This window comes from Macrosteles quadrilineatus, unplaced genomic scaffold (assembly GCF_028750875.1).
Source record: "Macrosteles quadrilineatus isolate MER2022 unplaced genomic scaffold, UCM_ALF_1.0 Scaffold_7__1_contigs__length_78375512, whole genome shotgun sequence".
Lineage (NCBI taxonomy): Eukaryota > Metazoa > Arthropoda > Insecta > Hemiptera > Cicadellidae > Macrosteles > Macrosteles quadrilineatus.
This window is the reverse complement of record NW_026542600.1, coordinates 7,339,474-7,354,441: the sequence shown is the minus strand read 5'-3', so window position 1 is coordinate 7,354,441 and position 14,968 is coordinate 7,339,474. Positions and strand designations below refer to the sequence as shown.

General features: G+C 32.3%; 1 protein-coding gene across 50 annotated transcripts in view; it reads left to right on the top strand.

The window, feature by feature from the left end:
* Positions 1–13,379, top strand: part of LOC128998717 (twitchin) — a 236,502-nt gene extending 223,123 nt beyond the window's left edge. For 48 of the 50 annotated variants that reach the window (XM_054425023.1, XM_054425021.1, XM_054424991.1 and 45 more), the window contains 10 exons: positions 168–224; positions 5,383–5,480; positions 7,024–7,159; positions 7,700–7,842; positions 8,322–8,478; positions 9,135–9,257; positions 9,880–10,077; positions 11,068–11,181; positions 11,900–12,104; positions 13,178–13,379. In XM_054425023.1, the coding sequence (XP_054280998.1) occupies positions 168–224; positions 5,383–5,480; positions 7,024–7,159; positions 7,700–7,842; positions 8,322–8,478; positions 9,135–9,257; positions 9,880–10,077; positions 11,068–11,181; positions 11,900–12,093 (1,220 nt within the window). In that variant the 3' untranslated portion in view covers positions 12,094–12,104; positions 13,178–13,379. The remainder of the gene's footprint in view (positions 1–167; positions 225–5,382; positions 5,481–7,023; positions 7,160–7,699; positions 7,843–8,321; positions 8,479–9,134; positions 9,258–9,879; positions 10,078–11,067; positions 11,182–11,899; positions 12,105–13,177) is intronic. The other 2 variants (XM_054424998.1, XM_054424989.1) reach the window with 1 other exon arrangement.
* Positions 13,380–14,968: the final 1,589 nt, after the last annotated feature.

The following is a 14,968-nucleotide window of genomic DNA, read 5'->3' as shown; positions in this document are numbered from 1 at the left end:
CTTTCAATATTAACTTTTCTAAAATATAACAATTTTATTCAGTTGAGACACTGAATTCACCTCAGATAAGGTTGTAATGTTAGAAGGTTTTTTGCCGTGCAGTTAAGATTTGACTGGATGAAAAGCTGACTAACTTTTCATGTCTAAATCTATTTTATCTTCTATAGGCACAGGTGAAACCGAGGAACAGGTGGCGTTAGCTCATAACTTGATGCATTCAGGAGGTAAAATATGTTTTAAACATATAAATAAGACTTTACAATTAGATAACTTGATGCATTCAGGAGGTAAAATATGTTTTAAACATATAAATAAGACGTTTATAATTAGATAACTCGATGCATTCAGGAGGAAAAATATGTTTTAAACATATAAATAAGATGTTTACAATTAAAACTTGATGCATTCAGGAGGAAAAATATGTTTTAAACATATAAATAAGACTTAACAATTAGATAACTTGATGCATTCAGGAGGTAAAATATGTTTTAAACATATAAATAAGACTTTACAATTAGATAACTTGATGCATTCAGGAGGAAAATATGTTTTAAACATATAAATAAGACGTTTACAATTAGATTTCTTGATGCATTCAGGAGGAAAAAAATATGTTTTAAACATATAAATAAGACTTTACAATTAGATAACTTGATGCATTCAGGAGGTAAAATATGTTTTAAACATATAAATAAGACTTTACAATTAGATAACTTGATGCATTCAGGAGGTAAAATATGTTTTAAACATATAAATAAGACTTTACAATTAGATAACTTGATGCATTCAGGAGGAAAATATGTTTTAAACATATAAATAAGACTTTACAATTAGATAACTTGATGCATTCAGGAGGAAAAATATGTTTTAAACATATAAATAAGACTTTACAATTAGATAACTTGATGCATTCAGGAGGTAAAATATGTTTTAAACATATAAATCAGACGTTTATAATTAGATAACTCGATGCATTCAGGAGGAAAAATATGTTTTAAACATATAAATAAGATGTTTACAATTAAAACTTGATGCATTCAGGAGGAAAAATATGTTTTAAACATATAAATAAGACGTTTATAATTAGATAACTTGATGCATTCAGGAGGTAAAATATGTTTTAAACATATAAATAAGACTTTACAATTAGATAACTTGATGCATTCAGGAGGTAAAATATGTTTTAAACATTTAAATAAGACGTTTACAATTAGATAACTTGATGCATTCAGGAGGAAAAATATGTTTTAAACATATAAATAAGACTTTACAATTAGATAACTTGATGCATTCAGGAGGAAAATATGTTTTAAACATATAAATAAGACGTTTATAATTAGATAACTTGATGCATTCATGAGAATAATATGTTTTAAACATATAAATAAGACTTTACAATTAGATAACTTGATGCATTCAGGAGGAAAAAAAAGTTTTAAACATATAAATAATACGTTTACAATTAGATTTCCCTATTAAACTTTTCTGAATAAATACATTTTAGCTAATCCATAAGCCTTCGCAAATTGGATTGTTGGTTTGACAAATCAGCATAACAATGTAATATTGTTTTAAATTTTTTTTAGTTCGTTTAAATTTTGTTTCTCTGAATCAAAAAATATCAAATTTTAAATTTTCATATTTATTACATTCCAGATTATAACCAGCAAGATCTAAATCCTCGTTCCACCGAAGAATAACTCTTATTTTACTTAAAACGTTTACTAATGTAAATTTACTAAATTTACTAATATGTAAAATACATATAAAAAATATCTCTTCTTAAAATTTGATGATAATTTACTATCACTTATGTCATAGAATTATTCCATTTATTAATTTGATTTGGTCCTAATAGAACAAGTAAACACAAAAGAAATTATTTTTATATATATGAAATGTTTAACTAGTTTGAGTAAGATCTCTATATTCTTTGCATCTACGCTGAGCATGAAGCTGTATATTTACTCAGCATGTTAATGGGAACAAAGGAAAAGGAATGCAGAAATCAATAGATATAGTATGCATGGAATAATATAGAGTACTTTATAAGCTTATACATTACATTAATGACCCTTTGCAATCAAATAGGATAATTTTACCTACGACCGGTTTTTAAAGTAGCCATTTCAGTACAGTTCTTAGAATTGAAAAGTTTCTCATAACAACATTGTTTACTTTCACAACAGCATAGTTTTTACTCATTACAACACAGGTACAGTAGACCCTCGCTAATCCGGCACCGCGATCGCGGCAAAATTCTGATTATCTCCTGCGGCCGTGTAGAAATCATAATTCTCTAACGTGGTCATGAAAACGTCATCGTCATCTTGCGCAATCGCGGCAAAATCATTAACATCTCCCGCGGTCACGGAAACGTCATCGTCGTCAAGCACGATCGCGGTAAAATCACGAAAATCGCCAGCGGACGTATAGACGTTATCATCGCCTCGCGCGAATACGTAATTGTCATGCCCGATCGCGGCAATAGCGGTTTCCGATCATGCGAACTTCAGAGACGTGTTTTAATGGCATTTTAAGTGTTTTTAATGATAACATTCCAGTAATCCGGCATTTCCACTAATCCGGCAGTATCGCGGTCCTATATCTGCCGGATTACTGAGAGTCTACTGTAATGGACCAATGAGGTTCAAGGATTGAGAGAGAAAAAGTAAAATTGTAATGATTTCAACTTCAACTAATCAGCTGTTCAGGCCAATTTAATTTTTGAGTTGTGCAATTACTGTTGGTACAATGATTCGTTGCATCACTGTCAGTGGCAATGAGAGGTTATAAACAAAAACATAACCTCTCTTAGAAGTTATGAGTATTGATTTTTAGTAATTAAAACACTGTCGTAGTTAAAGTAGTGTACGCAACTCACGTAAATAGTGTTAACGACACTTGTAGAAGTTTTTAAGGCACTCGCCAAGCCTTGTACCTTAAATTTTCTACTTGTTTCCTTAACACTATCCTTACGCAATCGTTGCGTAATGAAACTACTATTAAAAATTACTTTCAACAGAAAGAAATTAAAAAAGGAAAGTGGTTCTCTTTCTTGATTGTGCAATTTTCTGAATCACAACGGATTCAATTTATGCAAGGTATCTTTATCGACCATGTGGTTTTAATTGTCCTGCAAAATTGTGTGATTGTTTTTGCTTTAAATTATTTGTGTAACTTACGAGGGTTGTTTTTTTTTCAACCTCCGATAGGCTATGAACAAAAGACAAGTTCATATAAAACATTAAATTTATTACCAAAAGTTTGATCCATTTATGGTTACTTTTTGACATAATCACCAAAGAGATTGAGACATTTGCTATATCTGTGCACCAGCTTTTTAATACCCTCTTCAAGAAAAGTGGCCGCCAGTACATTCAAAAAACAAAAAATGTCAAAAAAATAAAAAAATTAAGAAAAAATCAAAAAAAGACTTTAAAATTTCTAGAAATTCAGTAAACAAAGCAATAATGGTGAATCTGTGGTTTATTTAACCATCCTGTCAAACTGTTGAACCAAGTCATCTGAAACGACAGTAATGAGCTGGTTCAACAAGTTGGCAGAATGGTTAAATAAAGCACAGATTTACCATTATTCATTTGTTTACTGAATTTATAGACACTTTAAAGTCCTTTTTTTATTTTTTTTATTTTTTTATTTTTTTGACATTTTTTTGTTTTTTGATTTTTTTTTGTTTTTTGGAATGTACTGGCGGCCACTTTTCTTGAAGAGGGTATTAAAAAGCTGGTGCACAGATATAGCAAATGTCTCAATCTCTTTGGTGATTATGTCAAAAAGTAACCATAAATGGACCAAACTTTTGGTAATAAATTTAATGTTTCATTTGAACTTGTCTTTTGTTCATAGCCTATAGGAGGTTGAAAAAAAAACAACCCTCGTATAATGCCACTGGGGTACACACCAACAAAAGTTGTCCCATAGATTGCAAAGGGTTATATAAATTTATTATTTATTAATACAGTTTCAACCTCTTTTACGCAACACAATTCACTAACTCTCTCAAGTATATTACCAACACCACAACCGATTTTACTGAACATTAATTTATTTGTATCTATTCAATAAATCAAGTATTTTTATACCCACAAAACGTCTTAGTTTTTCTATTTAATTCACATATAGACCTGGAAAACTTTAGCTAAGGTTTAGTTCACATTGTAATTTTCTATATAGTGGTTTAAATTACCTTGTTACTGTCAAAACGATCCTTTGTAGTTAGTAAGTAGTCATGATGATGTGCTCCATTCAAAGCATGAAACAGCTGTAGTCTTACTAACTACAAAGGATCGTTTTGACAGTAACAAGGTAATTTAAACCACTATATAGTTAATTCAGACGATCCAGAGGCCATTCCACCATGAAATTGTAATTTTGCTGCAAAATAAAAATTACAATACGGTATCACATTCAGTCAAGACAATTTTTGGATTATTTTTTCAAACCTTAAAATTGGTACAATTATAATATAATGAACTGGACTTACCATCTACAATACAGAACCTCTCGTTGGAGTACAAATAATCTTCCTTTGTATTTATTTTTGTTCAGTACACTCACTTTGAGCCAATATTTATTTACTAAACTTTTTTTATCATAAAAGCACAAATAAATATGTCTAGTCCATAAAGTATGTTTCTATTGAATGCAGCATGAGTCAATATATAGTAAATGGCTGTTGTATTAGTTACTAATTTTCTACACATAGCCTTCTTCTTAGCATTGCTTGAATACACTTTGCGCACACTCATTTTAATCTCTTCTAATTTACTCAAGTTTCTTTAATTTCAAACAATAGAAATAAACATCATCACCAGTTACAGGGACAGAACTCTACACGACTAAAAACTATTGTTAAGTTTGCATTTTTTTTGTGAATTAAGATTATTAATTTTAAAAAGTTTGCTTGAGGTTTTATGTTGAGAAATGGCCAAAAAACTTTCCAACGTTTATTATAAAATATAATTGTCTTTGTTTGATATTCTTTAAAATATTTTCATTCTGTACAAATCAGTTGGGCCAATTTCCAAATCAAGTTTTTAGAATTCATACTAAATCTTACTTTTGTTTTAAATAACAATTATGTCGTACTTGGGACTTAATTTTACTAATACTTCCTATTATTGTGTCTGAAAGTTTTAATTTATCGTAAATACTTATCTAAATTGTTCGGGAGATGAAAATTAGCAACTCTTTTTTTAAAGTTTCAAGAACAACACTTCACATTTAACAGCAGTTGAACAACTTTTTTATTCTAAAAAATTCTGTTGATTCTTTTAGGCAATTTTTTTTCAAATGAAGCCTCATGCAGACTTGTAATGTTTTGTATGTTTGTCTGATGTTGTGTTTTGTGCTGATCAGATCGTAGGTTTATTGAGCAGCCGCTGAGATCGCCGCAGACCATTGTTACCAACAGAACTCTTGTTACCAGCAACACCAACACCAACCGCTCAACTCAGGTGAGTCCTGAACAACATCTGATCTTATATTAACGTGTGATCGAGTTTCCACTATAATATTGTCTATATATGTGCAAGGTTTGTTTAGAAAGAAAAGACGTCACATATCAGCGCCACTTGAGTGGTGGCTCGCCATCTTAGCATCAGTGTTTTCCTCCACTCACGTATCCAGCTATCGTAATGAGTGCATCATATCTCTCGTACTTTGTCTGTTGTAGAGTGTTGAAATGAGTGCCGTTATTCCACTGTCGTGCCAGCTGTGAAAAATCTCTGTGATCAGATTTTTGTTGGCAAAAAATCACAAGCCAATTGAATTTGCCACTGGTTTGATGAGGTTTTCGGCACAGTTGTGATGAGAGAAGGCTGAGACTTATTGCCAGATTCATGATGTTCATGGCAAAGGAGTGAAAAGTGTAAGCCGAGTTAGACAGTGGTGCATTCACTTCAAAATGGTTGGACCAATGTTTACGATATGGACCGCAGTGGTAGGCCTCGTGTAGTGACTGACGAACTGATGGGGAAATTAATCATCAAAATCCTGAGAATTGTCCTATCACAGTTACCGAACTCACAGAACATTTCCCCTGAGTTTCACAGAGTTTGGTTCGTGAAATTGTTTTTGAAATTTTGTGCCTGTGGGTTTCAAAGATCTTAACGGATGATCCCGAAAATACTGAGACACTCGGCAGTACATAAATTCCTGGAAGACTACGACAAAAGTGAAAACCAAGTTTTAAACCATTTTTTAAGTTAATACTCCACTGTCTTAACTCGACTTAACACTTTTCACTTTTCACTCCTTTACCAAAAACCTGAATCTGACGATAAATTTCAATTATCAATCTTTGAGATGGTGACGCCACCTAGGTGCGTATAGACATACCTATAGTTACCTAAATACAAGTGAAGGATGAGTCTAGAATAGAGTCTGATTTTCTGTGTAGTTTTGTTACTGACTAAGATCAGCTGTTTCGATTGGCTTGTGATTTTCACTTGCAAATTTTGATCACAGAGTGAATCTCATAACACTGGTAGCGGTGATAGTTCCAAGTGGCACTGATATGAAACGTCTGCTCCTTTCTGATTGGCCCTAGTGTATAAAGATAAGTCATTATACTGACTATTTATTTAAATTATAATTTGTAAATTTTACCTTAGGCATATTAATAAAATTTTACTGACACCAAAATACTTTTCAGAAAGGCTGTAAAATTGATTTTGATTACTACTGTTACATATAAATTTCCCCTGAAGACTAACGCACTATGTTAGTGAGATAATGTCTCGCAGACAACTCTTTAGTCAAGCCAACCTATTTGCTCTAGTAGTGTAAGTGTGGGTCTTCGGACCTGGAGACATGGGAAGGAATCCCACCAAAGCATTTAGCAATGTGATGGCGTTACCCAATGGTTCAGAACCACATTAAGCTGTACATGTAAAGAAAGGATGTCTCTCAAATTAAGTAAACTTTTTATAAATTATTGAACTCACTCCACTAAATCCATACAGTAAGTAATCTAAGTAACTTTTATTTATTTTTCAGTCAACAAACTACAACTCCACAACGGCAACAACAAATTCAACTTCTGATGTAAATAAGAAATCAATAAAGAAGTATGGCAGCAAGTACGATAGCAAGAGTCCATCTCGCTCTAGGAGTGCTACTAAGGAACTTATACGTGAGTCAACAAACTGAACGTTCTTACTTAGCTGTAGCTGATTAGTGATTACTGTTGTTCAAGCTATGCTTAAATATGCCAAGACGAAAGTGATCTCATACAGTTCAGCCAAAACTTCTGTGCACGTGGATAGGTCTCTACTAGCCAAACTAAAATACAGATACCGGTGAGGCAGTGCTAGGGGGTAGGGGTGAGTGAGTAGCTAGGCACAAATGTTTACACAAAATCTGGTCGCGCGCACAGAAACTTTGGCCGAACTGTACCAAGATGATTTTGACTTAATTTAAGTGAACTTCCCAGTTTGAACTTTCTGAAAACCTTTTCTTAGAGAAGGTGTGTCTAGTGAGTCCTCTTTACCAAACTACTTTTTTTAATACTTTGGGTCCATCTAAGAAATTTAAATTTGAAAGAAAAATTAGATTTTTATTTTCTCTAAAAACAGCTTTATATTCCTATATATTTTGAGCACTCTGCTACCTCAACAAACATTATTTACTTTTTGTCTCTGATATGTTTACAAGTTGCTTGTTATTTGCGTAGTTCCGCCAGACGACTCGATGTGCCCACCAGAGTTCACCCAGAAGTTGATAGATCGCAAGATCAATGATGGAGATCCTCTTGAACTAACGTGTTTCATCAAGGGCGACCCAGAACCTCAAGTTATATGGCTCAAGGACGGCAAGGTAAGTTGATTATATTTTACACTATTGGAAACAACTAGTTTTTAACAATGGAAAAGTTTGAAAGAACAAACTGAAATGAGGTCTACCTCAGGGTTCACTCCTGGGTCCTTTATTGTTTATAGTGTAAATAAATTATTTTCCATTATCTTTAAATGCCATTTTATATACTGAAGGTGGTTTCTTCTTTTTACGTTGGTAACGGCAGTTTGGGCTAGAAGGTATAGTTATATGTAGGAAATCATTTTGTAAAAATAGTCAACAAAAATGTTATCCACCAAGATAATAAGACTCTAATAATAATAATAAGATAATAAGATAATAATTTAATATGTTCAGGTATTGTCTTAAGTAATTCACCCATGTTTTGAGGACTTAAACAGAATCTTGTGAAATTATTCTCCTAAAACAAGTTTGAAATAGTTCTGTATCCAAGCTAAACGTAAGTGGCTTACGCTAAGAGTTGTTGTTTGTTTCAACAGACCCTGAGATCTTCAGATGTGGTGGATCTCAAATACCGAAACGGCTTAGCTACATTGAACATCGGGGAAGTTTTCCCTGAAGACGAGGGAGAATACGTCTGTCGAGCCTCTAACTCATTGGGCACCGTCGAGACCAAATGCAAACTCACCGTCATACGTGAGTCAAATAAATATATGTATGATAAGTAATTTACTTTGTGGCTACTTCTTGTTACTATGAAAAATTGGAGTATAATATTGCATTTCAGGATAAGATTGCTCAATTTTCATCATCATAATTTTAATAAAGATTTTGTGAATTTCAAGAAATTTGTATGCTCAACCATTCCCAGATTTTTTAACTGCACCATTCTGGGAACTCGAAAAAAGTGTGTCAATAATGCAGAACTGAATTAAAAATCACAAGCAACTTGCAATTAACAATTGTGCAACAATTGCTACTAGAAATTAAGCTATCTAGCAACTTTGCAAATATACTTCATTTTTTAAGATTGTTTATTCACACTGGTAAAATATAAAGTTGAAGAAGTAATAATAGGAGGGGTCTTATACAAAAATTGTATCTGTGCCACCATGACCAGAATTGCATGACAGAATTGTAATGACAAACTGTATTTTGTGACTGAACAGCCAAGTTTTGGAAGCACTCTAATACGCTTTTGGAACCTATCAAGTTTTGGCCAGTAAACAATGTTTTTAATCACAATCGTTGGTCAGACAAATATTCATATTTACATACAAGATTTATGTTCCAGGCCATTTAAGGTGAAATTCATGCCTAATGAGTAATGATTACATTTTGTTAAATTACAGCCCTGCCAAACCCAGTCCCACTGAAGCCAGGAGAGAAGGACATTGCTCCAAGGATAGTCAGCCATCTAAAATCTGACTTTGTCAAGGATGGGGACCCAGTAGTGTTATCTGTCAGGATAATAGGTAAGTGATAATTTTCACATAGATATCATCAGTTAGGATAGTAGATTAGTATAATTCTTTCACATAGGTTTTATCAGTCAAGATAACTGGTTAGTGATAACTTTCACTTAGATTCAGTCAAGATAATTGTTTAGTGATAATTTTCACTTGGCTATCATCAGTCAAGATAACTGGTTAGTGATAACTTTCACTTAGATATTATCAGTCAAGATAGTAGGTTAGTGATAATTCGTTCACTTAGATAATATACCCCTTCTATATATTCTATGCACCTTTGTTTTGTACACATTGGATGGTACACAAGTGATAGCTCTCTTTTTTAACTTTTTTCCTTAACTTGTCTACTGCTGTAGTGTATTATGTCACAATTATGTTATTTAATCAGTTCTGTCATAATTATTTGGTTACCAAATTACCCCTCATAAAGTGATAAATATACCGTGTAATTTTTGTGATAATGCTTGTAGAATATTGTTGAGTATGGGTAATAATATCAAGCCTCTTCTAGTTCTGGAAATCTATTCCCATTGTGTTTCTGGTGAGTGATTGCAACATTCGCAGCTGAATCACATCCCCTATAAACTTTTATTTCTCTTCAGTAATGTAACATTCTGTATTTCAGGAGCTCAAAAGTTTGATGTCATTTGGTTACATAACAACAAAGAAATCAAGCCAAGCAAAGATTTCCTATACACAAATACAGCCAACATTTACAAGCTGAACATCGCCGAGATCTTCCCTGAAGATTCTGGTATCTACACGTGTGAAGCCTTCAATGACTCAGGAGAATCGTTCAGCAGCTGTACACTCACTGTTCTGGGTAAGTTCGATTCATTAGAGTTGGAGTAGAATTGTTGTTCTTCATAGTTTGGTCTTGGTCACAAAAGATAACCCATTTTTCATCATAAAACTTTGTTTTTCCATATTTCAAAGACGTTTCTTTTTCTTACATATCCAAATGTTCAAATGCAATTGATTGGTGACAAACCAAATCAATAAGACTAATCCCATTGAGTCTAATTAATCATATCTTACTTTAACTGTAATAAGTCACCTATTAACATATCAGTAAGTATGTAAATTACATAAGTCTTCGTAAGGTAACATATCAGTCTGTGGTCTTAAAACATTCTATTTTAGTAGAATAAAGAGAATAGCAGCCAGCTTACCAAGTTAGCCTGAAGAAGTTCAGGTCACCAAGTACATGTTACCGACACACATCAGACACACAAAACTCACAATACTTTGTATAAAGGGGACAAAATATTGTGTTTTTCTGTGTCTTCTTTGGCATACGTATATTTTTTGTAAGGCAAGTTAGTTGCTATCCTCTTTATTCTATAGTTTAATATGTGCAAAGTGTGTGTCTTAAGTGAAACGACTGATTGATTTTCCCTATTTATAATTTTTAATTTCAAGAGGTTTATGGGCATACATAATTGCTTACAATGCTACAAGTTGAGTTTTACAATCAGTTGTCTGTAAGATAAAAACAAACTAGATATTTGAGTTAAAGTGAATACTATTTGACTTGTTAAAACGAAATGATCTAATTTCATCTTTTTCCAAAGAAAATTCTCTCGTTTTTACAGTAAAATTGTTAAATTGATTGACTCAAAAAATGAGAAGAAAGTATGAATCATGCTTGCACCACTTAAGCGGCACTGAGATACGTTAGTTCATGAACTTTTATAGGCAGTGCAGTCAGTTTCATTTGAAGGCATGCTGCTCTAAGGTTCATTCATAATATAAAGTCCTATCATAATTTGTATATATTGATCCTCTTAACCTAATGTTGATCTTGTTTCAGTTCCAAACGAAGAACCTAAGAGTCCAGTGTTCAAAACATTCCCGCGATCAGCAACCGCCCAGGAAGGAGAAAGCATAGAGTGTGAATGTGAATTTAAGGATACCCCGACGAAAGGTAAACTAAGAAATGTTTTATTTTACCATTCTAAATATATTCTATACCTACATAAATACCTATGTGGAAAATCAGCTCAAAGTTTATATTGTATCTGGCTTTACGTGTTATTGACAATGTAGAGACATTTTTTTAATCAAATTTAGGGCCAGCGGTGATTGTGCAGCACACGACAACCTACAAATGTACGTAGAGCGAATAAGTAATGAGTTGGGATTGGGAAAATTTCTAAACATTTGTTTTACCCTGTAAACAGTTACATTTGATATTGTATTTGTTGTTGTTGCTCTTTGCCTAATTGCCATCTCTGGCTTTTAAAAATACTTCTCACCTATTTAAGTTGTGATTATATACTGTGTTAAACCAGGTCGATTTCATTAGGTAGTTCAACTGAGATTGAGGGGGTTCGGATTAGGTATATTCCATGCACACACTTTTAAATGTTTATTGTAAATACAATCCATTATGAGCTAATGAGTGAGCAAAGTTTTCAGTGTTCGGTTTGGATTGGTCTCCCAGTGGCCAAGAGAAGATAAGAAGAATTAAAGATTTTAAAAAACTTTGAGTTAAACTTTTAGGATGCTGTAACCTACACTGTGGTAGTCATAAATGAATATCGTATTTCACTATAGAACATTTATTTAGATTGTTAAATGTTAGCAACATAACTAACTAATAAATGAGTTTTTACTAATAGTGGCCTATTGTTTCTTTGCAGTAACGTGGTTAAAGGATGGCAAACCGATTGAAGAAGGAAGTTCAAAGTACGAATTCGTCCAGGCAGGAAAGAAATTCCAGTTCAAAATTTTAAGCAGTACAAGCCTGGATATGGGCCAGTACTTAGTCAAGGCGGTGGATAAAACCGGCGAATCCACAGCGGCTTTCTCCGTTAATGTTTATTCATCTGTATAAATTAAGTAAAGGTAGGTAATTTTATTTCTTAATCACGATAGTGTTGGCCATATATGCTCAGAATTCCCTAATGTTCATACCTGTTCTTTATATTCCTGCACAAAATTTATACCGCCATTCTTACTGGCAAGTCAACTCAAAAGAAAATTGTTGTGTCAAAAATCTATAATTTTCTAAAATTACAAAAAAATCATTCAACTGTGTTCTGTTTGAATTACAAATTGGATAATTTCCATATAGATGAATACCGGTATCTCCTTCGGTATTCAAAAGTAAATACTGTAGTGGTTTGATGTCCAATTATTAAGCATAAACACCCCTATATTCATTTAGCACTCTTTATTATTTTATTATTATATTTGGCATGTTTTATTTTAGGTGTTGACAAACTATTTTAGGAGGCATTGGGGGACAAACTAGACCAAATCCACTCAAGAGTTTTTTGGCTGAAATTTAATGTACAAAAGGTTTAAATTACATCCATCAAGTGATCCTAGATTGTAGTTGGTTGACTACAGTGTTTTTGTGTTCATAAACACATCTTCAGGTCATATGTTACATTGATTTATTCCATGGAATGATCGTCATAAGGTTGTAAGATCACAAATAACACGTACACGAAACATTAAACATTAGTTGGCCAAAACACAAATATGAAAAACGCGTAATTTAAAAAAGACATCAGACACGTGCGGCGTTGGTAGAAGGTAGGTCATGACTGCAAATGGCTTGACGGATACAGGTAATTTAAACCTTTTGTTGTAAAAATCAGTGATCAAGAGGCTATACCATAAAAATTCAATTGAATTTCAATGTTATAGAATGAACATAAAGCCTAAAAAATATATCATAGACATCCCAAGAACAAAACAACCTGCGCAGAAACGAAAAGATCATGAGGCTGCAAACCTGGCGGCTCGAAATGGCCCAGGGTTCTTTTGTTTCTGGGATGTTGTGAATCAACAGAAGACAACCTTTCATGCTTCAAAGTATCAGAGAGTGCTAAGTAGGTCTAATTGTATTTTATAAAAACATCTGATATTTTTAAATGGTTTGAAATATGAAAACATATTTTTTGTTACAGAACTGTCAAGTAAGAATCTTGCATGGAACACAATATAAAACAAATGTCTTCGGCGCATTTCCTCGAATAGTTTCATCATATGCTCTTCAGACAAGATAAATCTCTTGTTTTCTAATGTTCACCAATTGCTTAATGCATGTACATTGATGTAATGTACTCGTAAATATTTAAATAAATGTAATTTATTATTTTAATTATTAAATGTGGAATTTTAATGAACTATTCCTGGTAATAGTTTAAGTTTGGAATGTGGTCAGTATCATTTGAACATCTTAGTAAATCAAAATGATTCTCTGTTGTAAGATTTAGATTATAGATGTAGTTAAGTTTTTGAAATTATTTGTTCATTTTGTTGGTTGAAATTATAACCTCAATAACAAGAGCCCTCATGTTACTTCTTTTCACAAGTTATTGCTTGATAAGAAGAAGATGTCTTATTTGATACACCTCATGACTCTGAGGACTTGTTTTCGAGGTTATTCTGTAGTAGCGTACTGAAAGGTGTAATCCTGAAATATTTGGTGCAAGGTCTCGCACAAGGAAATTATGTTACTAAACACTACGCTGGACAGCTTTTATAACTCTAAAAAGAATGTTAAGAAATGAGTTTTTAACATTGATATTTTTTTATTTTTGGACAGCTACTAAGTTTACCCCTGGTAACAATTTTTCTTTGCATTATATACATTCCAAATAATGAACACATTTTTTTGATGTGTCATAAATGATAAATTGTTTTAATCTTGTTAGTGTTTACAGCTGTTTAGGGTCAGGATGAATAACGATTGGAACTTTTTTAAATTTGGGTTGAACAAATTTATATTAGGAGATTATTTTACTTCAATATACAATGTGTCCATTTTACCTTGTTCCTCATTAATATATCGTACAGTACCTTTACATAAAACTTTACAGGGAACTTTGACTATGTTTTAGCAAAACCTCGGTAAACAAATCTCATCAATAATCCTGTTTCATTAAAATCTGTCAAAATTGTAAACATGGTGATCGACTTCAAAATTGTTAATGTATGTACTCCAACTCCAACTTTAGTGATGGATGGATTTCTTTACACCATTTCAGTTCTAAAAAGTTGTTTCTTACCTAACCTTCAGGAGATACCAAAAATACATGGAAAGAAGCAAGAGTTAAATTTTAAAAAATGGTGCAGTAAAAGAAATGTTTCCAAAATACAAAATCATGTGTTTCGTCTTAAAACATCATTTAAAATATGCAAAAAGATCTTTGAAATTATAATAAGTATGTTTTTAACAAGTGAAACATGTCCCTGTAAAATGTATGTAAACCTACACTCTACGATATACCAATGTTAATTTAAAATGGACAAACTGTATGATGGTTGGTAATGAAAGATGAGAACAGTACTATGTATATGAAAATGGCCATTAAGTGGAACTATTTGTTTTTGTTAACGTAGTTTAACACTTGGATGGATTGCCATGGCCAAAGTATTATTTTCATGACAACAAAGTGAAAACTCTTATGCATATGCAGTGAAATGTTAATAATGAACAAATTATTGAACAATTTAATGTTTAAGTTCAGAAGTTCTCTAGATAATTATGCTATCATAACCAAGCAACTTTATAATATGATAGCATTTATTTTTTTTATTTTTTCCAACTTTGTGTATTTACTTTACAAACTGTGGGCATGTATCATATACAAACATTTTCTGTTATGATCACATTTTATAATCAGCCCTTGAGATGATCAGAGGATAGATGAATTGATGAATGATTTTATAACGTGAAATTGGAAAACATAGAA